This window comes from Notechis scutatus, chromosome 3, assembly GCF_049901735.1.
Source record: "Notechis scutatus isolate UNSWTSFEM ecotype Mainland chromosome 3, rNotScu1.2, whole genome shotgun sequence".
NCBI classification, from domain to species: domain Eukaryota; kingdom Metazoa; phylum Chordata; class Lepidosauria; order Squamata; family Elapidae; genus Notechis; species Notechis scutatus.
In genome coordinates this window covers 149,048,913-149,073,325 of record NC_142011.1, presented here as the reverse complement: position 1 = coordinate 149,073,325, position 24,413 = coordinate 149,048,913, and the positions used below count along the sequence as shown (strand labels likewise).

Genomic DNA, 24,413 nt, shown 5'->3' with positions numbered 1-24,413 from the left:
ACATGGATACATATAAGAAAAATAAAAACATAAAAGAAACAATAGGACAGGGACGGTAGGCACGTTGGTGCACTTATGCCCGCCCCCTACAGACCTCTTAGGAAAGGGGTGAGGTCAATAGTAGACAGTCTAAAGTTTTTGGGGTTTGGGGAAGAAACCACAGTCAGGTAGAGTATTCCAGACATTGACCACTCTGTTGCTGAAGTCGTATTTCCTGCAATCAAGTTTGGTACGATTAACCTTGAGTTTGTATCTATTGTTTGCTCTTGTGTTGTTACATCTAAGATGGACTATGGTAATGCACTCTATAGGCCAAAGGTGTCAAACTCACGACTTTCTGGCTCGTGGGCCAGATAAGTCATGCACTATCCACACCCCCTCCCCATATTAGTGAAGGAGAAAAAAGTCACGATACGTCACATGATGTGACACTGCAAGTTTGACATCCCTGGTGTAGGCATTCCTCACATCAATGTCCCATCTCTCTCTCCCTCCCTCCCTATCATCTATCTAATCTATCATCTATCTCTCTATCTTCTATCATCTATCTATAGTCAATCTTCTATCATCCACCTATCATCATTGATCTCTTTCTGCCATGTCCCTGTGATATTGTCCCCAGCAAGGTTTAAGTTGGCTTTAGCTGTATCAGTACTGTATTAGAATGGTATTTCTCACTTATTCTGACACTCTCCAAGTGGTGCAGTCACACGTTTTGTATAATTGCACCAATAATGTGGTTTCATACTAATTCAAAGGAAGGCAGATGGCCTTTCAACGCAGCAAGAGAGAATAGTCCAAGGTGAACTGAAGACCTTCCAGAAACCTCAGATAGTGGGTATAGCCACCTTTATTATAGCTGCACAGATACACAGGCCATTTAAAGTCCTCACTGGCCCTTCTAATTAGCCTCTTCCCAAGATCAGTCAAGATTGCTGGCAAACATTAGTGTTCTGGGTGGGATAGACACCCCCCTCACCTTTGGAATGTTCTTCTAAGAAGCAAGTAGTTGACTCCATTTCCAGCTGCTCTTCTGATAAATCAACTCTCAGGTTGGCAGTTACTTTGGAATTAAGTAATATACGATGACTGTTGTAGCATTATATTTTGCTTGAACAGTTGCAATTTAATGCAGTTTGCATGTAACTTTGTTGGTGTTATTTTACTCCATTGGTTTGAAAGACAAGTTATGAAATGGATTAAATAATATATAAATAAATTAAAGCACCCCCATTTTCCATGGTGACTCAAACCTACTCTTTCAATATGCTAACTTGACCCTCCCTTTGAGGAACTGCTCATTAAGAAGCCTGGATGGGAACGAAAATCAAATGGTGGGTAGCCCTAACAAATCATCTGATCTTTACAAAGTGTTCTTGCAACCCAAAAATATAGACAGTGAATGGTTGTTTGAAAATAGTGGCTGCTTTATGAAACTACAGTTGAAGCATAGGAAGTGCCAGAAACATTGCTTTAACCTATAATCTGATTTCTTTGGTTTGGGCTTAGTTCAATAAATGAACTCAACCACTGTGGCTAGTAAAACATAGTAGTTTATTCAACAAATCTCATTTAAAACAAACCACGGGTTAATGCTGGTGTATTCCATCTTTGAGAAATGTCATAGTTTCTCCTTTAAGGTTGCAATCAACTTTTTAGCAATCAGCATTGGATTAAAAACATTCTTCAGGAGACCAGATGCCGCTATCCAATGTTGCTCAAGTACACTGGTTTTGTCACATACCTTGTCATTCTGGTCCAACAGGGTCCAGAGTCACCTTGGAGCGAGTTAAGTGGCGAACAAATTTAATAATAAAAAAATAATTTCTAAAATCTTACGTGATTCCAAAAACATCTGAGAGTCTGGGAATACCACTTACTGAATTTTCTCCTCTTTTCCATGGCACGTTTTAATTACTAATACCCTTGCTTTCTTAATGTTGTAGAAGTGGGGTTTTGATGAGCAAAGTTCTGTGTGCTGGTTGTACAAGTCTGTTTTTAATTTCAGGTCACGTTCAGCGTTCCGCCTCTTCTCAGTTTGGATTTGAGAATGACAAATAATAAAAAATCTGTGTCTAGTAGGTTTTTATTCTTCTGTACCAAAGATGAAAGGAGTATACAGATATTCTGTACAGCAGAGGTAACATCCAAAATACTTTAAAAACCACATTCAATTTACAAAAACCTATAGTATTAGAATACGACATAAGAACACTGCTCTGGTTGTTCCCAAGGAGGAAAACTGCAGGAACCTGATGGAATAGATAAAAAATATAGCTGGGGCTAGGGGTTAGCCCTTTTTTTGTGCATGCAGCTGAAGACCCAGGCCAAATTCTATGAAAGTGGGTTAAAAAAATCAAGGTGGTCATCATCATTCACGGACCCCTTTTATATTGCTGTATATAAAAAGAAAGTGGGGAACTGATCACTTTCGTAGTCCCCACTTTTGACTATTTTAATACATGCAAGTCAGGGACAATCCTATACAGGTAGTCCTCAACTTACAACAGTTCGTTTAGTGACCGTGCAAAGTTACAGTGGCCCTGAAAAAAGTGACTAATGGCCATTTTTCACACTTATCACTGTTGCAGCATCCCCAGTCATGTGATCTACATTCGGATGCTTGACCACTGACTCACATTTATGACCCTTGCAGGGTCCCATGGGTCATGTGATCACTTTTTGTGACCTGGCATGCAAAGTCAATGGGGAAAACAGATTCACTTAACAACCGTGTTACTAATTTAAAAACTGCAGTTATTCACTTAACTGTGGCAAGAATGGTTGCAAAATGTAGTACGAAACTCACTTTACGCATTTCTCACGTAACAACATAAATTTGGGGCTTGACTGTGGTCGTAAGTTTATCTGTACAAGGATTATCTGTACAATTTGCAAGGGTTTTTTTTTAAAGTGTTTTTGGAGCAAACCATTCCAAAATGGAATGGAGGGGCTATTCCAGCAAGAGAGGTCAACTGAAGAACACCTGGTGGTAGTCTGAAAGTTGCCATCTGATCCTCCCATGGTGAGGGTGGGTCTCCCGAAAATGTCAAATTAAAAGTAAGCCCAATTGTACCCAGAACAATGCTGTGTGGGACTTAGCAAGCCAATTCTGTAGGGGTGTGTGTGTCTGTGTATGTGTCTTGGTTGTTTTTAAGCGATTGCCTGTCTGCTGGTGCAAATCTTGGAGAGGCCTGTGTGTATGTGTTTGTGTTGTTTCAATTAAGGCTGCAGCCAGAAGTAACTGGCATCTGGAAGCGAGGGGGGGAGACTTTCTACCCCCAGCGACTGAAACAACAGCCCGACTAAAAATAGCTGTTGTTTTCTGTCCCTGCCGCTCCTTACAACTCGGTTAGTCACCGCCGTTCCCTAAAATAAAAGTTGGGTCCGCAGCCTCTCCTGGTAGCCCGTGTAAACAAACTGGGGAGAATGGGGGGGGGCGCGAGGGGGGCCAGCAGAAGGGAGTCCCCTCAGCTTGGCGACGGCAGCCGCCGGTCGAGCCAGCGCCAGAGCCGCAGGGGCCCGGCAAGCAGGCCAGAACATCTGGCGGTGGGGCCAGCGGCGCGCCGCAAGCGAGGCGGCCAAGGTTACTTGGCTGCCGCGCTTTGCGAACTCCCTGGGCCTTGGAGGCCGGCCACCGTCGCCCTGGCAACGGCATTAAACAGGAGGCAACAGACCGGGGATCCCGTCATTTCGGTGCAGAAGAAGGCAGGAAAGAAAGCAGGCAGCGCAGACAGGAAAAGGAGGGAGCCCGCTTCTGGGCCCCGCGCCGCAACCCAGCCAAACCGAGCAGCCGCGGCCCTCGCGCCTTGGAGAAGGGGGGAGGGAGGAGGAGGCCACGGGCGCATCTTGCCCTCGTCGAACGGTGCCTCCGGCTGGGGTTACCCGGCTGGAGTTCAGCTGGGGGTCTTCCTGCACCCGCGTGGGGGCTGCGAGCGTCGGAAGACGTGGGTTTCCAAAGATGCGGCCCTTTCCCGCGCAAAAAAGAAGAAGCTTAAGAGGCGCTCGGAGGAGGAGGGAGTTTAGAACGGGGGTCTCCAACCTTGGCCACTTTAAGCCAGGCTTAAAGTGGCCAAGGCTGGAAAGCCCTGGTTTAGAAGGGGCAAAGGCTGGGCGGGCGCGGGCGTGTGCCTCTCAAAACGGGGAGGGGGAATAGGGTGGGCTCAGCAGACTCGACGCGTGCTCATTGCAAACCACCCTCGTGAGGAGAACCGAGTGCGACGTTTATCAAGGGCGGGCGCGTGTAGACAACATGAGCGAGCACGGGCCCGTTGGCACAGGGACCTGCGGGGCCACCTCGGGGTTTCTGAACCGTGGGAAGTCTCTGCGATTTTAGAAGTGCGGTAGCCCCTTCACACAAGCGGCTCACCATCGGATGGCCGCCAATTCTCCGCATTTACCGGTAGCACTGTGAGGCGGCATATAAATCTATTGCTGACGGCGATTCAAAGAAAAAAATGAGCGGTCCCTCCATGAGATCCGCAGCCTCGCCCCCGTCATAGTTTAATCGTGGGGTCTCAAAGGGAATTGCGAATAAATTTTTTCACCCATCTCCTCCTTTTGTAATTCAAGAGCATCTCGTTTTGTTTTTTGCGGGCAGCTCCGTTTTGTGTTCGCGAAACTGGAGGGGATGGAAATGCTGTGTATGTGTGTAGCAAGTCCAGGTCTGCAGCCTTGGAGTAGTAAATGGTGGGAACTAGGCTATCCTTGGCAGTGCAGGTGGCCAAGATTGTGACTACGCAGGCGGGTATAATAGTTTCTGTACAGGAAAAGTTACGGACAAGGAGGGGTGTGACTCGGCGTGCATTTCAATTGTGCAGCCCTTCCTCGTTGCCTGCACATAGGGTTTTTTTTGCACGTCCGGACTTCTGCTGATTAATCTGCCGACAATCGGCGTGCACGGTCAACAACTCCTATGCTCTACATCGCAACTAAATTAGATGCCTTTCCTCTTTACATCTTTACAAATCGCCTAATCCATGAATTGCCATTTTACTGCTCGGGGAAGAGTCGAAAGCGGTTTCTCAGAAATCGCCGACAGGTTCCTCTACCTGGGAAATGTAGCGCCAGCTGCAATGTTGCAAACAGAACGGGAAGTTGGTTACTCTAAAAGTAACCAAAAAGTAAGAGGACAGCTGGCGTTAATCATTCCCCATTTAAATTGCTCACTAGTTTTTACCCGATCTCCGCCTACCCACAGTGAAATCTTTTCACACTTCCCCGAAGCCCCAAGCGGAAGAATTTGGAAAAGGTGAAGTCATTTCGACAGGCAGACGTGGGGAGAAGCTGCCTAAGAAGCGGGGGAAGAGGAAGCGGGCGGGAGACAGAAATGCTGCTACCGTCGTAGTGGATCTCAAGGATTTCGAGCTCCGCCCCCCCCCCACACACACACACCAGGAAAGTGCACAGAACTACAATTCCTAGCAACTCTCGCCAAGGCTTTCTACAGCTAAACCTGAGCCCTGAACTACCGGGGGGCCTTAACAGAAGCGGTTTGGAAATAAGCTAGAGATGGAACTATTGGTTTTTATGGCATGTGTTTAGTACTGTAGTTCAGGGGTGTCTTAAGCCATGGGCCCCATACTAATCTATATTTACCCTTCAATGCGCCTTGTAGCATATAAATACAGCAACTATATGGCTTACTGAGTATTACTGTCTTTCAAGCCTGGTGTATTGTTGATCAGTTGTTGCTGCACAGCATGTTTTTAATGTTTCAACACTGACTGTTGGAAATGCCAATAAAATAAATGTTTAATCATTTACATTTTTGTGTAGGGGCCCCAGTATATTGCTTTGCCCGGGGCCCATAATGCTGTTAAGACGGTTCTGCTGTAGTTATACTGTTGCCCAGTGGGCTCTGCACAGAGCCTAATGGTGATGACACCTACTATAGTTGGTCACAGTTGATGCCCATTTAACTATTGGGAGCGAAGAATCCGGAATCTCTTTGATACAGTGGAGTGGAGGGCACCCAGTCCACGAGTGGCACAGACGATGAGTATGTCCCATAACAGCGCAAGCTTTTGCATTTCCAAGATAACTTACTCCAAGGAACCGCGATAGGACCCTATTTTCTACCAGTTCCTTCATAGCTGTCCACGCAGAGCAAACGCACACGCGCTCGCCTTCTTCCTCTTCTCAACTGCAGGGGCGCCAACCGCGGGCGCACGTGGCTGCCACGGCGTGGCTCGTCGCAAGTTCAGCGCTGTGGCTACTTTTCTGTGTCCTCCTCCGGAACTTTGGGCGAGGAAGCGTCGCCCCCGCTCCGATTTCTATTCTGGTCGGTCTACTTGTAAAAAACCGATGCCCGAGATGGCACCTCCTTCTCCCCCCCCCTCTCCCCGCAGAACAGAAGGATCCGAAAATCTGACTTCCCTTTTCGGTGCTTTGGCTTGCCTCCTCCTTTTTCCTTCCCCTCCATGAAGGAGCTTCTGTTTGGAACTCCCAAGCGACGGAGCATCGTGGAATTATTATTATTTTTCACCGCCCAGTTCTTTCTTTGCCAACCGGAAAGGAGTTGCGACCCTCCTTTTAGCAATTGGGGAAAAGAAGAAAAAGCTTAGCGATACAGTAAATCGGGGGCCTCCAACCTTGGCACTTTTAAGCCTGGAGGACTTCAATTCCCAGAATTCCCCAGCCAGCAAAGGGAATTCTGGGAGTTGAAATCCGCCAAGCTTAAAGTTGCCAAGGTTGGAAACCCCTGCAGTAGATGACTCCTGCCTTATGAGACACGCAGAAAATGGGGAGGGGGAAAATGTCACTAACAGCGACCTCAGCCTCTACTGTCCATTTCATCGGGGGTGGGGTGAGGGTGGACAGCTGCAAGTTTAAACCTCCGATCTCCCTGCACTGCTTTCGAAAGCCGCCCGGCGCAGTTGACAGATTTAACAGGAGAAGGTCAATACAACTACTGAGTCGGCGGGACCTTTCCCGGTTTCTCAGTGCTTGGACGGAAACTTTCCTTGCTGTTGCTTGTCAATCGGCGCTCTTTTCCAAATATCCAGAGAAGTCGGTTCTTCTTTTTTTAAGTCCCCACGATTTCTGCACGCCTAGGCTCCCTTCTTCCATCCCTCCCGCGTTTACTGCAGGGTTACTGAACCTAAGGGAGTCCCCCCTATCCCTCTCTGCTCACGTCATCCTCAAACCTCCCCCCTCCTCCCGGTCCTTTGCGGGTCCTAAAGGCTCTCGAAAAGCCGAATCCGCTGCTTAGGGTTGGGGGAGCTACATGGGCTCCTCTCTCGGGCTTCCAAGCTTTTCGCCCCCTCCGTCGCTGGGCTCCTTTGCAAAAGGCAACCGAGAGTCGCTCGCGGGAGCTGTGACATCACGGGGCTCTGGGCGGGGAGAGGGGCTGGGAGGGGGAAGGAGGGAGGGGGGGGTGTTTTCCAGCTTTAAAAAGGCCACCCGAAGCGGGCTGCCGTGCGTCAAGAGAAAAAACCCGAACGGGCTTCTGCCAACTTCCCCGAGAGCAAATTAAAAAAGCCCCGGTGTCCAATTCAGGCGCCCGCAAGAAAGGGGAGCGAGGCCCCCGCGCGCTCAGACTTCAAACTTCCTCGAGTCGGCGGGCAGGCGGGCGCGCGCTCTTCCCTTCTCCCGGGAGCCGGAGCCCTCGCGCGCTCGCCTTGCAACCCCTCCTCCCTCGCGCGCCGCCTCTTCTTTCTCGCGCCCCCCCCGCCCAACCGGGGCCAGCTTCGGGACGCCTCCTTGAGGGGGGCCGCTGCCTCAGAGAGCCCAGCGCCTCTTTAAAAAACTTCGTTCCGAAAAAGTCCTCCAATAAGCAACGACCGCCGCCGCCTGGCCTTTCCAAGGCTGCGGTTGACGGGGCAGCGCCAACCTCAAACTCTGCCCTTTCTGTCCTGAGAGGCGCCGGGTTTTGGCATAACCGGAACGTTAGAGCGAGAGAGGGGCCACCTCTACCTCCTCTGCCTTCGTCTTGGGCGAAAGTGGATGCCCGGCGGTGATCCTGTTAACTCCGAGCCGCTTCGCGCCTCCAGAGCCAGCCGACGGGGTGAAAGAGAAACTTGGGCTCTGCTTCCAGCCGCAGCGCTTGCAGAATGAAATCGGCCGAGGAAGGTAAACAGAAAACAAACAAAAACAAAAAAAAGCCTGCGCAGCTTCGCTCCCTGCGGCCGGCCGGCCGGTTTCCCTCTTCTTTTTGACTGACGTTTGCTCGCCCCACTTCGGACCGCAGGCTGAGGAGAGCCGCACCGGAGGAGGGTGGGGGATGGAAACCCGGGCGGCCGGGCGGGTCGTGGCGCTGGCGGCAGTGCTGGGAAGGAGGGAAGCGGTGTCCTCCTGGTGTTTCCCCAAAGCCTCCCCGAGGTTCGCCTCCTGCGACGTCTTGCCAATAGGTGTCTCCTCCTCCCCGCGGCTGTTGGCTCTGAGGAGAGGACTTGCTCTCCCTTGCGTTTTGTGTGGGGCGGCAGTGGTAGCTCGGGGTCCTTCGGGGTGGGCGATATTGCCCTCGGCTGGGTGAGGCGCGACTAGGTGGTTTGGAGGCGCGACTGAAACCAAAGGAATCTCAGGAGCCAGTGGGAGTTTTCGGTGTGCAGCTGCCGGCCTGCCCCGGTCCTCGTACGTGTCAATACCTCACAGTTACTAACAGTGTGCAGAATTCATTCCAGCCCATCCAATTACTTGTAACCACTAAATGCTAACATTCTATAGCGCAGGCTGGGCTATGATGAAATGCCTTTAAAAAAAAAAAAAGCTTTGATAGAGAACACCCTATAATTTAAACCGTTTGTAATGTTTATCAAAAAAGTTCTCTTTTTAGAGCCAGGGAACAGTCGAAAACCTCAAAAGTGGCAGCGGTCCCACCCACCCTCTCATACTGTCTGCTTTATTGGTTGGGTTACCTTTAAAAAAAAACTGTTTTGTTTTGTTTACTAACTGGTGTTTCAGCCATTCCGACTGTAAAGCCTACTTTTTTGGTGTGACAGCTTATGTCCTCATGAAAAAGGTTTTTTTTATTATTATCATTAACAATTGCACAGAAGCAAAGGGAATGCCTCTTGCTAGGTTTTATTAAAGCAATTCAGATGTAAGTGGTTCGGAAACAGAAACACCTCTGTCTATAAACAAGATAGATTGGAATAACTGGATTTAAGCAGATGGGCAGCCTGATCACATTCATCCTGACAACACTGCGCACATGCTATAACATTGATACTATCTTTTTGGGGAATCAGTTTTTATTGGAATTTTGAATTCAACAGAAGTATAAACATTGAAGAAAAACAAGAAAAAAGGAAATTTGCTGTTTTTTTCTATCAAGTAGTGTCATTTTGATATCACCTCAATTTGCTGTGAACACCTATCCTTTCATACCATAAGTTGAAAATGTCAATTTCCCTTCCTGTAGTACAGAAAGTGTATAATAAACATTAAATGACAACATTTTGCATTCTTGCACAAAAAATAAGCAAAACCAGACGATTCCATTACCAGAATTAGTTCTAGTTATTGAGACATATGAAGACGTTTTGATTGTGTTGCTTACAACAAGCGAATGAGACAGGCCTGAGGCCAGATCCATCTTTTCTAATGATCTTAAGAGGTACAGAAAAGCCCTAATCTTCATTGTTCAGAGAATACTTCTATTTGGGAAAAAAAATCCTTTGAGTGGCATCTGGATGAGAAAATGGATTTTAAATTACATAAATATACTTTAGAAGCGACTTAAAACATCCATCTGTTCACTGTATAAAGTCATGAAATCCCTTCCTGGTGGATTTCTCAGATAAAACATTGCACTTTAGACATTGCTAAGAGGTCAAGCCAGCATTCCACAAATAATGTGATCCTACACATATTTAGTAGGGAGAACTTTTGAACCCACTTGAAGTCACTCCTGTAATGTTGAGATTTTTTTAAAGCTTGACATGGTAAAATCCCATGTGGCTTGAGCATGTTGTGTGCATGAAGGACCCTCATACCAGGACTTCCGTTCAGCCAGAGTAAAGTCCCTCCAAATGTCTTCACAGCCTAATACTTATTTTAAAAGATTTGTTGTGGAGAAAGGCAGATATTATCCAGAAGATGGAGATGCAGTCCTAGCTGAAATCCAAGATATAACATGTTGGGTTTCACTGCAAGTCTCTTTTGATCAAAGTGTCAGATAGGCAGCATTACAGGTACTCGGTTTCTTGCACCAGTATTTTTACTATCTAAATAATACCACATAAATAATTAGATTTATTTATGCAAAAGCCCACTGTTATCCACCTAGTTTGATTACCAATTGTGCTCTGAATCAGAAAATGTTCAAAGGCCTCCTTTTGAACTAATTCATGCCTTTACTCCATTGCAGAACATTCTTGTTGCTATTTATTTTGGGGGCTGGAGAAACAGCCCGGTCTGACTTCAGCCACTGCATTGATGGCTGTGGGACATTGATGTCCGCCAATCTTAACTGAAAACATCAGGGAACTTAAGCAAAATAAGGCACTTCCTCAAAAGGAGAAATCAAACCTTCAGGTCCAGCCCAATGTGGGCCCCTGGGAGGAAGAACAGCTACTAAAGATATAAACAGATATTCAGCTACTAAAGTCCATGTGGTTCAGAGACATTTGTGGATGAAGATGTGTGGATAGGCATATGACTCGAAGTTCTTGGAAACAATGAGGTTTTCTGTCATATTTTGGGTTGACAATAGAAACCAAAGCAGGAGTTAATGACGCTGCCTTGTTTTCCTTTAGAGAAGTAAAAGATATCTTAAAGAATTTTACAGGTCCATGTAGCTCATTTATTCTTTCTTGCTCACAAACATTCACCTAGATCAGAAAATTACATATAAAATATTTCTGTGTTTTGATTTTATTTCACTTGGGCCCGATCCCATCTGATGAAATTGCCACTTCTGAGTGGCTTCCATGGGTCAGTCCACCCTGTGTGACCGGCTACCTGTGGTTGCATGGGAAGCCTTTCTTAGAAGCCACATATTCCAAGATCAGGTCTTGTCTGCTGTAATAGTCTAGTCTTATGTGGTTCATCTAGCATTGACTGATTTCTTTTAGGTACCGTGTTAGAATTTGTTAGACTGCCCAGACTTTTAGATACACTTCTTTGTGGGATTCCTGTTTCATCTAATCATTGGCATATTTTGACATTTTCTGAAGTTTTTAAATGACCTATTGTTTTATCTGTTTCATTATATTTTATGTTAGCCGTCATGTTTCTGGATTCAGAATTGGGACATAGGTCTGAAAATGTCATCAATTGATTTACTGTTTTGTACAGCTAGAAATTAAAGATTTCCACTTTACAAAAGCCTGCTATCTCTGCAAAAACCACCCAATCTTCTGTAGAGTCGATATAGAAAATTTTCAGAAGATAAAGATGGACTGAGAAAATTTTCATCTTAACTCAGGGAGGCTTCCAGTGTTGAAATGTGGGACATATTTAGGCAAATCTCAAAAAAGGCCACCAGAAAGAGAGGGAGACTGCATATACTGTCAATTAACTACTTTTTAACAAGCTAGACGGTTGTGTGTAATATATATTACATGTTTTTGACATCCCATGGACAGTTTTCATTGTGAAAGATCAATAATAGCAGAAAGAATGCTACTATAATGAAGCCTTACTAAGGTTCTGAACTTGAGAGAAAATTAAAAACAGATAAAAGTACAATATTACGCATATGCTTGAAATGATTTATGGTTTATGTGTAATAGGCACCACATTTCCAGTTGTTTAGCGGACTTTTTAACCACTAGTTTATCTTCCTAAGTTTTAAAGTGAGGAATCCAATGAATTATCTATTATGGAAAAACCCAAATGAGCCCAAAGAAGTTCTGAACAACTTTGATGAACTGTGGGAGATGAGCAGTTTCCAGATTCAGGGAGAATCCGCTGATACCAGAGAAATATCAGCAGGATATATTGATGGTAAAGTTCTGTTTTGGTTTGTAAGTCATATGAATGTGCTCCATAAAAATAATTCTCAAATGAATACATATACCTGTGGAACAGAACAGATAGCAAGATCACTATTTGCTTTGCACTGTAATGCCATAATTGTAACATTTTGTCATTAGCCATATGGGCTAAGCTGGATGGGAATTGTCCAAAACTCCTGGAGGGCATCACGTCGTCTGTGTGGTCTGAACTGTATTCTATCTTGAATTTAAAAAATGGTTGGCCAGTAAGCTGTATTCCTCTTCAGAATTTCTATATCTTATGTAGGTGAATTTTTTGTACTACCTTTCCACTTTGATAAACATTATATCATTTTGATAATGATACTGTGATAATAATAACAATAACTGACAGCAAATGCCACCTTTGCAAAAAGCTGAAGAAACAGTGGACCATTCAGTTAGCAAGAAGATCACACAGACTGATGACAGACAGTGGCATAACAAAGTAGCAACAATGGTGTAGTGGAATATCTGCAAGAAATGCCATTTGCCTGCAAGCAAGAACTGATGGGGCCATAAAATAGCCAAAGTAATAGAAAACAAAGACACTTACTGTATTTTTCGCACTATAAGACGCACGTGACCATAAGGTGCACCTAGATTTAGAGGAGGAAAAAAATATATCAGGCAGAGCCCGAGAGGACCACAAATAGGTGTCTTTGCATGTGCCAGCTCTGACTATTGACTCCTGCACTGCAGAAAAGAGACAGAAGAGGCGGGCAATGATAAAGACAGAAGAGGCGGGGTTCAGCATTGTAAAAGGACCCCACCTCCATGGCCCAGCTGCTATTAACCAAAGGACCAGCATCGACGCACAGACATTTCCACCCACTTTTTTGGGGTGGGTGGGGGGAAAGTGTGTCTTATGGAGTGAAAAATACAGTAAGTGCTTTGGGACTTTAGAATTCAAACAGACAAGCACCTGCCACATAGCTTAGACTTAGCATAAGATAAGAAATACAAAAAGGTTTAGGTAGTGGAGGTGCAGTACCTGAAGATAGCAGAACAGAAGAAAAAGAAGGAAATGCAAAGACTTGCAAATGGAAGTAGAACGACTGTAGCAAAAGAAAGCAAATACAGTACCAATAGTGTAGGCACCTTGGGTGCAATCCCAAAACATATGAGCATTATTTGAATACCATCAGCATTGACAAAATTACTGACAGTTGCAAAAGGCAACATTACTTGGAACAGTTTATATTCTGCGACAATACCTTTAACACATGGGTGTCAAACTCATGGCCCGCAGGTCAGATACGTCAAGCGCTGGCAACCCCTACCCCCAGTTTAGTGAAGGGGAAAAACGTTGTGATACATCATGTAATGACAATGTGTCATTGCCAGTTTGACACCCCTGCTATAACACCATCAAACAATATTTTCCTATCCCAGGTCCTTGGGAAGGACTAAGTAGGTGAATAACAAAGTAAATCCAGTATAAACATCTGGCTGACTGCAACCAACCATAATAAGACCTGAATAACAAATATAATTTAAAAATTTGGTAGAAGATAGATAGATAGATAGATAGATAGATGATAGATAGATAGATAGATAGATAGATAGATAGATAGATAGATAGATAGATGATAGACAGATACACAGATATACAGATACATAGATACATAGATAGATTTGTTAATTAACAATATCACCAAACCTGATTGCCTTAGTAGAATCTGTGGCACAAATGGGCCTCAAAAACAAAAGAAAAAGAAAGTAAAGTTTATTGAACCAGAATGTTCATAGGTGGTAAATATTCCTAGCTAAAAACTCTCCACAAAATTTCTGAGTATGAGGGGGTTGAGGTTCTATAGTATTTCCCGAGAATCCTTCATCTAGCTTTCTACACTATCAGCATTTTGAGGAAGTTTGCCAGGTTTGTTTTTACACTGAATATTAATGACATACTAAAAATATTCTGTAGAACCTTAGACTAATAAGATGGCTGGTGAGTAAAGTACCACCAGATTTTAACTTATGCACCAGAGACAAATTCCTTGTGCGTCCAATCACACTTGGCCAATAAACCTGTTCTGTCTTATCCTATCCTATCCTATCCTATCCTATTCTAATCTACTACTCTAGTCTACTCTCCACACTCTATTCTGAAATGGCTTAAAATTATTAATTACCTTTATAGCTTCATATCCATTAGAATTTTCCGGTTGATATATATTTATTTGGTCAGATATTCCTATCCCACTTTTTTATCCAAGAACTGAAGGCAACTTGCATGGGGATCTTCCTTTATTTTATCCCCATAATAAATATGAAGGTGGTTGGATTTAACTTTGGTCATAGTTCAATAGTAACTCGCTATGATGGCTCAATTTCCCTCAAAAAAGCAACTTGTGAATCACCAGTCTGATTCATTTACATCTGATCAGGCTATTCCCAGGTGTCCAATCATGAGCTCATGAGCATACTGGATTTTTCCCCCAGTGTGCTTTGGAATGCAGAACTTTATATGTATGCATGTGAGCAAGAGCCGGCTAAAAGATACCTATTAAAATATTAGGCAAATAAGTCTGTCAACATCACACATGCAACATCTCATTTCTCAGCACCTTTTTCCTTCAGGACATACGTGCACACACACACACACGCACCCCTTCCAGTAATCAGTATAGTACTGTTCCAGTTTACGTTAATTTTCAACCATTGTGTCAGGTGTTTTACCAGTTCACACTGCACTGTAAAAGGATGTTACAGGAAATGAGAGTTTTCACTAAGTATTACTTCACAATTCTTCCTATATTCACTGATCTCAAAATACTTCCAGCTTTGAGGGCCAATTCTCAGTTGGTGTTCTATTTCCTTCCTTCATGGATACATTCACTAAATATAAATTCCAAAGTCAAAATTTCATTTTTCTCCTTATCCTAACAATGGTCTCCAAGCCACAAGAAATTTAGTAAAACTGTTGTCTCTAATCAGAGCAGTTAGTTTTGCCATCTCAGCTAGCTCCTTAAGTTTAAAAACTCATTCTTCCACTGTAGGTATATGCTCTTCTTTCCATCTTTGTGCATAGAATATCCTTGCAGCAGCCAATGTCATGTATAAAAACAACATCCGGTATTTCCTTTCCACTTTTTTTATCCATCCCTAAAAGAAAAGCTTCGAGTATCAATTTTACACCCATTTTCAAAATTGGATATATATCTGATTCCAAAAATTCTTAGGCCTCTTATGTATTCACCAAAGATAAAAAGTACCTTTGGATTAATTTACACCACTCTTCAGTAGAATTTCCAGGATGGATTGCAAACAAACAAACAAACAAAAACTGACTCATAAATTATACACAGTTGCTAGTACAGTACTAAAACTGGGATAATAAATAACTCTTGCTCAATATCAAAAGGATTCAACAATGTGGCACCAGACATCTTTCTCATAGGAAACATTCTAGAAATAAACATCACATATTCTACACATGTAATCCTTGACTTTACAACTATTTGTTTAGTGAGCGTTCAAAATTATAACGGCATTGAAAAAAATGACATAACCATTTTCTTACGTTCATTGCAATGTCCCCATGATCACATGATCAAAATTTAGACAGTTGACAACTAGGTCATTTATGACAATTGCAGTATCACAGGGTCATGTGATCACTTCTTGGAACCTTCTTCTCAAACAAAAGTCAATGAGGAAGCCACAATCATTTGAAAGCTGTGTTACTAACTTAACTGCAGTGATTCACTTAACAGCTGTGATAATAAAGATCGTAAAATGGAGCAAACTTCACTAACAACTGTCTTGCTTAGCAACAGAAATTTTGGGCTCAATTGTGGTTGTGAGTCAAGGACTACCTATAGTTGTCACTCACTTTACTTTGTATCCTAGAAGCACAGATTAGGTCAACGAAGATTACTTCAATGATGGGCAAGTTGAAATAGGAATACTGTAGAACTTTCTGCTGTTTTTCCAAATTTTCTGGAAGGGGTTCAAATTGTGGACCAAGAGGGAATAAATTATTTAAATGCACGAATTGCAATTATGCCAATTAATTAAATAGAAATTTAATTACATTTAAATAAAGTTTAATTTATTAATCTTTCCTACTTGTTTCCAGCTTGCTGCATACTTTTAATGTTCTTAAAAATATTCCTACCGTGTTTCTCATATAATAAGGCCGGGTCTTTTTTTTTTTGAGCCCCGAAAAAATGGCTAGGCCATCTTTTCGGGGTTGACTTAATTCCCCCCCCCCCCCTTGCATCTTCGGGCAGGCAGGCAGGCAGCGACGGCTTGGATGTTGATCTCAGCGTTGGTGAGGCACTTTGTATCAGGGTCAACGCAGGCAGCACCATATCCGGGTGTGCAACAAAAGTACTTCCTAACAGCAAGCCCCCCCGCCATTTCCCCCCCATTTTGCATGTTTTAATATAGGCCTTAATTTGGGGGGAGGGGCTTAATTTCATTTCATGCCTATAAAACATGCTGGGACTTCCTATTGGGGGAGGCCGTATTGTTGGAGAAACAGGGTATCTCAATTCCACATTGCTTTAAAGATAGACATTGCATGCACGTACTGATCAAAAGCTGGGGTAGTTCTTTTAGTACTGATGAATACTAACCTTTGGGGTTATTGCTACAAACAGTCAAGTTCCTCTTAGTGTCTATAAACTGAAGACTGCAGATTACCTCATAGAAATCTGATCAATACAGTCTCACTTGGATTATTCTTTCTGGCATATTGTGCTTAGAGAACCATATCATGGTATACCAAATCATTTTAAAATAAATAACCAGAAAGAAACTGTTTCCACCACAATGAGACAAGAACTATTGAGGTTGGGGCAGATTTTACTTGCTTATTAAAATCTGATTGCGTGTCACTGTCTACCCTTCATTCTAGATTTTACTGTCATATCATTTATGCTTAAGTGATTTATGAATTAGGTCTACCCATGTCCAGTGAGTTTCAAAAAATGTTCTTTAGTATCTTGTTGATTCATCCAACCAGATTATAAATGAGAAGTTTTATTAAGTATTGTAGTCTGCTCCCATCATTTGGGGAAAATCTTCCATTAATGTTCACATCGGGCTTTTCAGTCTGTGATCTAAAGCTCATGGCTGTGACTGACATTCAATTAATATATAGTGGACATCTTTTGGTTTTAGTAGTTTTTGTATCATGGCATCTGGCCCTCTCAATTCCTGGCAAATAAATGAGGAAGAAATGGAGGTAGTGACATATTTTATTTTCCTGGGCTCCAAGATCACCGCAGATGGGGACTGCAGCCAAGAAATTAAAAGATGTTTGTTCCTGGGGAGGAACACTATGGCAAATCTAGAGAGCATACTAAAAAGCAGAGACAACAAAAGTGTGTATAGTCAAGGCTATGGTTTTCCCAGTTGCAATATACGGCTGTGAAAGTTGGACCATAAGAAAGGCTGAGCGCCAAAGAATTGAGGCCTTTGAACTATGGTGCTGGAGAAGACTCCTGAGAGTCCCTTGGACTGCGAGATGATCAAACCGGTCAGTCCTAGAGGAGATCAACCCTGACTGCTCTTTAGAAGGCCAGATCCTGAAGTTGAAACTCAAATACTTTGGCCACCTAATGAGAAGGAAGGACTCACTGGAGAAGACCCTAACGCTGGGAACGATTGAGGGCAATAGAAGAAGGGACGACAGAGAATGAGGTGGATGGATGGAGTCACTGAAGCAGTAGGCGTGAGCTTAAATGGACTCCAGAAGATGGTAGAGGACAGGAAGGCCTGGAGGAACATTGTCCATGGGGTTGCGATGGGTCGGACACAACTTCCCAACTAACAACAGTTTTTATATACCTTACTTATAGATGGATTGTGACCTATAGTATCAGATGTAAGTCTGATATAAAAATTACCTTGATTTGTATGTGTATATTTCACTTAAGCAAAAGGATGAATTAATAGAAATAGCAATTCCTTACCTAGACCTGTTGTATGGATTTGTTTGTAAACATTTTTATCAACTCAAAAATATGAGATCAGAAATAGGCAATGTGCAACCCCAAATCTTTGCAATCTGAGTTCTTTCTTGAATCTTTTGCTCTTGTTTGCACCATAGCTATGATGAATCAGAAAGCAGAGTATTTTCCAGGTTCAGCTGCTTCGCCAACCATGAATAAAATTGCGCACTGGTGGCGGGAACTCTGTTTATTCCAGGGATCCTCAGATTTCCCCCTTCTGAAGTGAAGTCACCATCTTGTATCCATAATTTTTGGTTGCCTTAAAGTATGGCATTGGCTTCATTTCAAAACCAGGGCAGAATAGTAAAGATAGTGGAACACTGGTTGGAGAACAGTACACCATTTTTGTGCTCTCTCATTGGCCAGCTAGAGGCAGTACTGATCTACTCATGAGAAGCAATCATGAGGTGTACTCTGTAGGAGAATGAGAAAGATGCTGGAGGGGTGAGAATCAAGGGTATCTATAAATATAAATATATTTGTCAAGAAGATAGAACAGATCTACTGTTAATCTGCTGGAAGCCATTGTGATAAGAACCAGCATTTACCAATATATTCATTTTTATATTTGTATTTGTATCCATTATTTGTATTCATATAATATTGAATTACTAGATGGGAAACCAGGAAGAACTGTTAGATTAAGTAGGATAACTATTGCAGAAAATGTGTAAGGCAATATGGCATTTTTTAAATGGAAATTGGGAGGAGAATGAGAATAATGGCTTTCACCGGAAAAATGATATTTTCCTGATGATAGACTTTTCAGGTCTCAGACTGGAAATGGGATTCCCATAGTCTACAGAGGAATACCATTTCCATCATTAAAAACATTTTTTTGGAATATAGCCTTAGTGATCTAGGAACTCCACAGCCCTAGCTTCTGGAATGATGAGGTCATTTGCATGTGGCACACTTCAAAACTATTTTGGCAAACACAAAAAGTATTATGTCTCCCAACACAGAATTAAAACATTGTCTACAAACTTTATTTTTAATTAGCATTAAAACACTGAAATGACTGCTTCTAGTTAAAAACACATGTAAATACATCCCAAAACCATTTACTAAGCACTGTTCTACTAGACAATGTAGTTTTTGTTGAACAAGTTAAAAATAAATGTATACTGTCTGTTACACCCTATTTATGCATATCAAAGAAAATTAATTTCTGTGTGTGAGAGAGAGAAGGGGAGAGAGAGAGAGAGAGAAATTAGAAGTGTTCTGTTTCTGTATCTGTGGTGTCAAAACTAAAGTCATAAATGGGAACCATTATAAGTTTTATTTGATTTTTTGAATAAAGCCTTAGCACAATTAGATTTCAGCTCCCTGGGACCAAGTCTCACTGATCTCAATGGGATTTATTTCTATGTAAACACATATAGAATTGCAGCATAATTTTAAAAAATGAAATTCAGGTCTGTCTTAGCTCATTGGTTTAATTATCCTGGATTTTCATCTCAAAGTTACCATACTTTCAGTGTAAAGAGCTGGCTTAGTGCATTGGAATCTGTATTATTGATACATAACATATATGAACATTTCCTATTGAACTTGCTTTTTATGAAGTTTTATAGCAATTATAGTGAGTGGCATTGCAAGTGAGTAACATATGGTAATAATGATAATTACGAAGTTTCTGCCATTTTCTTCCTAAAAGACTTGCAAAGAGTAGCCCAAAATCGAGTAAATTTGTGTAGTTACATTAAATTAACAAACTTGAAACTAATGCTTTATTATTAACTTACTTGTAAATTGCAACCTAGATTTCTAAATTTGCAATATCATACTTATTGCTCCAGATAATTAGGATGATATTTTTTTACCCCCACCCTCATCCCTCATGAATAAACCTGGTTTTTGCATTTATGGCAGTATCTAATTGATCTTAAACAGGGCCAAATGTAATCTGAAGGCTGTAAGCTTGCCTGGAAAATCAGAGTCAACATCACTGGCAAACCAGTTCTTTATTGGTGCCAGTCTAGACATCATGAGTTGATACCTGAGTTTTCTGATCAGTATGATCTAAGAAATTGGAAACCTTCAGCAGTTAAAAGTTTGGGGGGGGGCAGGAGTGAAATACAAACCTTATCATTACTTATCCAACTGAGATTTTTTTCACTTTGCAGCCAGTTCACTTCTTCACCTCCTGCTTAACCTCTGTATATCTTGAAAGTTGATTCTTTATGATGTAGCATAATGTTTTTACACTTTGTAGGAAGTTGGGCAATTACATTTATAGTTTTCAAAGTCTTCATTTACTTGCATTTGATAGCAATAGAAAAAGATTCCAGCAAATGAAGAAAAAGTATATTTTCAACAAACATAGAGATGGAGCAAAATATTGGAAACCACGCAAGATTTCCAAGCTGTGTTAAAAAGTTTTCAGGCAACATTTTCGAAAGTCCATAGCAGTACTCTTCAAAGTGAATTTGATGTATTAATGTTGACTTCATCATGGCAAATTTTCCAATTTGTTTAGTAAGCAGAGACTAGCAAAGCTGGGGAAATGCAAGTTCTGAGCAGGAAGGGTCTCCATTTCAGGTGAACTTTGAAGAAAGGAAGGGCCAGCTCCAATTTGGCCTTCCTTCTTTTGCTTTCCTTCTAAAGAAATGTTTGGTTTCTCAGGTAAGATAATTTCAGGGATAACCTGAGAAGGCTTGGAAAAGCTGAAGGAAATAGCTATTTTACATGAATATGGAGCTAGCGTTATGAATCAATAGCAAACATGCATGAGCTGTTATTGTTATCCTTGGGTTTATTTTTTCTACCTTCACTTGTAATTATTTCCTCCTGACCAAAATCTGGGTCTGGGCTAGCTAGAGAAGACCAAAGAAGAGAAGAAAACTGGTTCAATTTTCTCCTCCTGGAAGAGGGTGATGGTGAAAAAAGGAATGGGGGAAGGGTTTAAGAAAGGATTGGTTCCCTTCCACTTCTATAGTCATCATGTTGTCACTTCTTCATCTTTAGTCTCTGGGTATAAATCTTGTAAACTAGGATAAATCTTTCTAGATATCAGTGTATATTGTTTTATTTCAAAACTATTTGGCTGAGTGAATCTACTGACTTCTGTCGCACATTCAGATCATCGAGCACCACTGTTGACATATTTAGGCATTATCGTATATGTACATATATTAATTACAGTGTAATTAAAAAGAGGGTATTTATGTGAAGACAATGTTTTGTTTGATTATATCTTATGTCTTAATATTGCTTGACAATCTACAAGCAAGGACTGAGAGAAAGCATGTGAGTTCTAACAAAGTTAAGTTGGTTAAAAGTTCTTACAATTGCAATCCCCCTGAATAAAACAGTGTGTGTGTCTGTGTATTCATGTGCATCTTAAAAGTCTTTGTTGATTCCTGGCACCACCTGGACTAGTCCCTGCAGTTTTCTTGGCAAGGTTTTGGAAATGGTTTGCCATTGCATCTTTCCTAGGGCTGAGAGAAAGTTTCAGGCCCAAGGTTTCCCAGCCAGCTTTGTGCCTAAGACTGGACTAGAACTTACAGTCTCGTGGTTTCTGCCTTAAACCACTACACCAGCACAACCATTCAAGGATGCCTTGAATAAAAATCAAACAGCAATAATAAATTATTTAATTCATAATTTTAATTTAATTACAATTGTAATTTATACATAATTAAACCCAACACTGAGCTGATAAAAAAAAAATAAAGTCCAGTTCCAATTTGTCACTGCCTTTTTCCATGTATTGTATTTTTACTTCCATGTTTAGCCTGACAGCCCTGGGATTCCACTACTAACCAGGTACAACTTAGAGCCGAGGCGAGGCCGAGCAGGTGCTTCTGCACTTTCCTAATTAGCCTAAACTAACTGCCACTTCACTCAAGCTCAGAGTAGGGCCGGCGGAGGTTCCCTTCCCCGGGTGACCCAGCCCGGGTGGGAGTGAGGCCATGGCCAAACCCCCCTTCGGTCTGTAACTCGAGCGGCGAGGGGTTATTTTAAAATGAGGAACCGGAGAGGCTTGCGGAGCGGAGCAACTAGATTGTTGATGTTTCCGGGTTTAGATAAACAAAGGGAGGAGGAGGAGGAGGATCTCACAGACAGGCAGCGATAGCGAGATAAGGGAGCGAGCGAGCCGCGCTCGTCAAAGGTCACGTTGCACCGACCCGAGGAGAGGCTGCCTGGGCGTCCTGGGACCTTTCAATTACAGAGGCGGCCGGGGTGCCGGATTGCGGAGAAGCCGGCGCGACCCCGAGGCCGCCAGTAGTTCCCTTGCCGGGCTAGCCAGCAGCCGGTCGCCCGCAGCGCTCCCGCCGCAACAGGTGTCTGCGGGAGTCTGGGTGGGGGTGGAGCGGACATTCCACCCCCTGGGCGCTGGTCGCCGTGCCTGGCCTCTGCCCGCCGAGCCATGAGCGGCCTGGAGGAAGATCCCGAGTTTGATTTCGATTTCCTCTTCGAGTTTAACCAGAGCAACGAGGCTACCGGCGGCAAAGGTTGGTGACGAGGCAGCAGCGGCCGCCCTCGAGGGAGACGGGACGGGGACCGGCGCGCGAGGAAAGGGGAGGGCGGAGAGCCGTTTATTTGCAGCTCGAGCGTTAAATATAGCGGTTCTTCTGGGACGGGAAAGAGCCGTCTCCACAATAGGCTGAGCCTGGGGACGGGAGGGAGGGAGCGCGAAGCGCCGCCCGTTGCTGGGCTTGAGGCGTCGTCTCGCTTGTTTCGCCTTCGACGCTCTCCCGCTCCCCCCCCCACCCCCGAAGCCAGCGGAGCCCTTGGGGAGTAGCTCGGATTTGGGGGTGTTTCACCTCCCTACTTCTCAAAGGGCGAGCAGAAGCACAGTCCTCCTCAAGGGCTTGGGAAGATGGGCTGGAAATGAAGCGGAAAACCCCTTTGCCTTCGTGTTGTTTGCGGCCCCGGCTTTGCGGGTTCCTCTTTAAAAAAAGAAAGGAAAAAAGAAGCCTTCCTCCACTGCAAAAATGAACAATTCCAGCACATGTTACTGTTTTTCTCGACACTTGAAGGGGAAACTGGCCGAACTCTTGCCAACTTTACCCGGTCCAAACCAAACCTAAGACAGTTCTCTGTTCCATCAAGGAACTTATACTTAACAAGTCCACCGTGACACTTCAGTAGTAGACCTGCCTGTTGTCATTTTATATATTTAGATTATATATACTGTTTTGTTAAGAAAGGGCCCAGTCCTTCATGCTACTGCTCCAGGGTGGAAATTTGTTTTCTAAAAGCCAGGTTTTCTATCGTTCAGCTTGGGAACTTGTAAGAAAAAATTGCGGGGAGGGGAGGGGGGCGTTAGGAAACAGCAAGCAAGGGGTGGCAGGTTCCCATTAACTACCCACCTAGGGTCTTATGGATCAGCCTTGAAGTTCTGTAGGATGAGACTGGTTAAAAGCATATGGTGTTCCTTGGACCTGTGTCCTAAATCAGGTGGTTTGCCAAATCTGCAAAAGGAGACTAGGGGATGGAAATCTCATGCAGGGTCCAGAGACAGAGCAGATTGTTATTCCTGCATTGGCTTTCAACAAGGGAAGAACTGTAATAAACGGGTATTTATTTATTTATTTATCTTTACTCCCCATCTCACTACAAGGCAACTCTAATATATAGATTATAAATATCCCCTCAGGTTGCCTTTTAAATCCCAGGATGTGATGAAATTCAACTGGAGTATGAGAGTTAGATAAACAATATACGGTAATGTTGGTTTTTACAGCCACATAAGTGGAGGTGATCCTATATGAATTATGGTTTGGAAAGATTTCTTTTGCAAAGCTGTAATTATGTAGACTAGTACCTGGATCCACCAAGCCTTTGGATTCCAATCCCATTTTAGCCTTTGTATATTTCTAGTGGCTGTCTAGTGGCATTAGTGTAATTGGATACAGAAAAACAATCTTGAAAGTTTCTTGTTTATATAACTTATATGTGTATGTGTGTATGTATGTATGTATGTATGTATGTATATCCCAGTATATTTCCTTCCTAATCCAGACTGCATTGGGCATTTAGAAGGTAGGTTGCACTGCATTCTGAGCATGAAATTTCCATATTACAATGCAGCTGACACAAAGAAGGTGTACAGTTATATGGACCTAATTCATATAACTTGCAGATTCTCTATTTTGAGTCAGAACTCCTAAGAGGCACAAGTAACTTGGAAGGGTTTTTTAAAATGTTGCTTTGACTACAGTAATTGAGCTGGAACTTTTCAGTATTACTACTCCAACAAAACTAACTTTTTTTAACTGGGGGGGGGAGGGGTTTGCCCAAATTCACTTTCAGGAGTTGTGGAATCACAAAGTTGGAGAGTGGGTGATAATAACCTAATCAGTCAGTATATGATGGTGCAATCAGGCTGGAAAGTAATTGAACAATATACATAGCTCTGAGAATGCAATAGATAATAGCTTGTTTTATGGCTATTCTATTGTAAATGAAATAGATTTTTAGTCAAGTTCCCCAGGTCTGTTTTACAAAAGCCCTATTCAGAGGTTCTAAATCCTGCAAATATTAAGTGTGAATGGAGTTGTCTGTTCCAACT

General features: G+C 42.9%; 1 protein-coding gene across 4 annotated transcripts in view; it reads left to right on the top strand.

Annotated features, from left to right (window-relative positions):
* Positions 1 to 7,418: 7,418 nt before the first annotated feature.
* NFATC1 (nuclear factor of activated T cells 1) overlaps positions 7,419 to 24,413 on the top strand; it is a 143,940-nt gene continuing 126,945 nt past the window's right edge. For 2 of the 4 annotated variants that reach the window (XM_026669933.2, XM_026669930.2), the window contains exon 1: positions 21,954 to 22,350. In XM_026669933.2, the coding sequence (XP_026525718.1) occupies positions 22,266 to 22,350 (85 nt within the window). In that variant the 5' untranslated portion in view covers positions 21,954 to 22,265. Of the gene's footprint in view, positions 8,074 to 21,953; positions 22,351 to 24,413 lie in introns of those variants that run through there. The other 2 variants (XM_087961445.1, XM_026669931.2) reach the window with 2 other exon arrangements.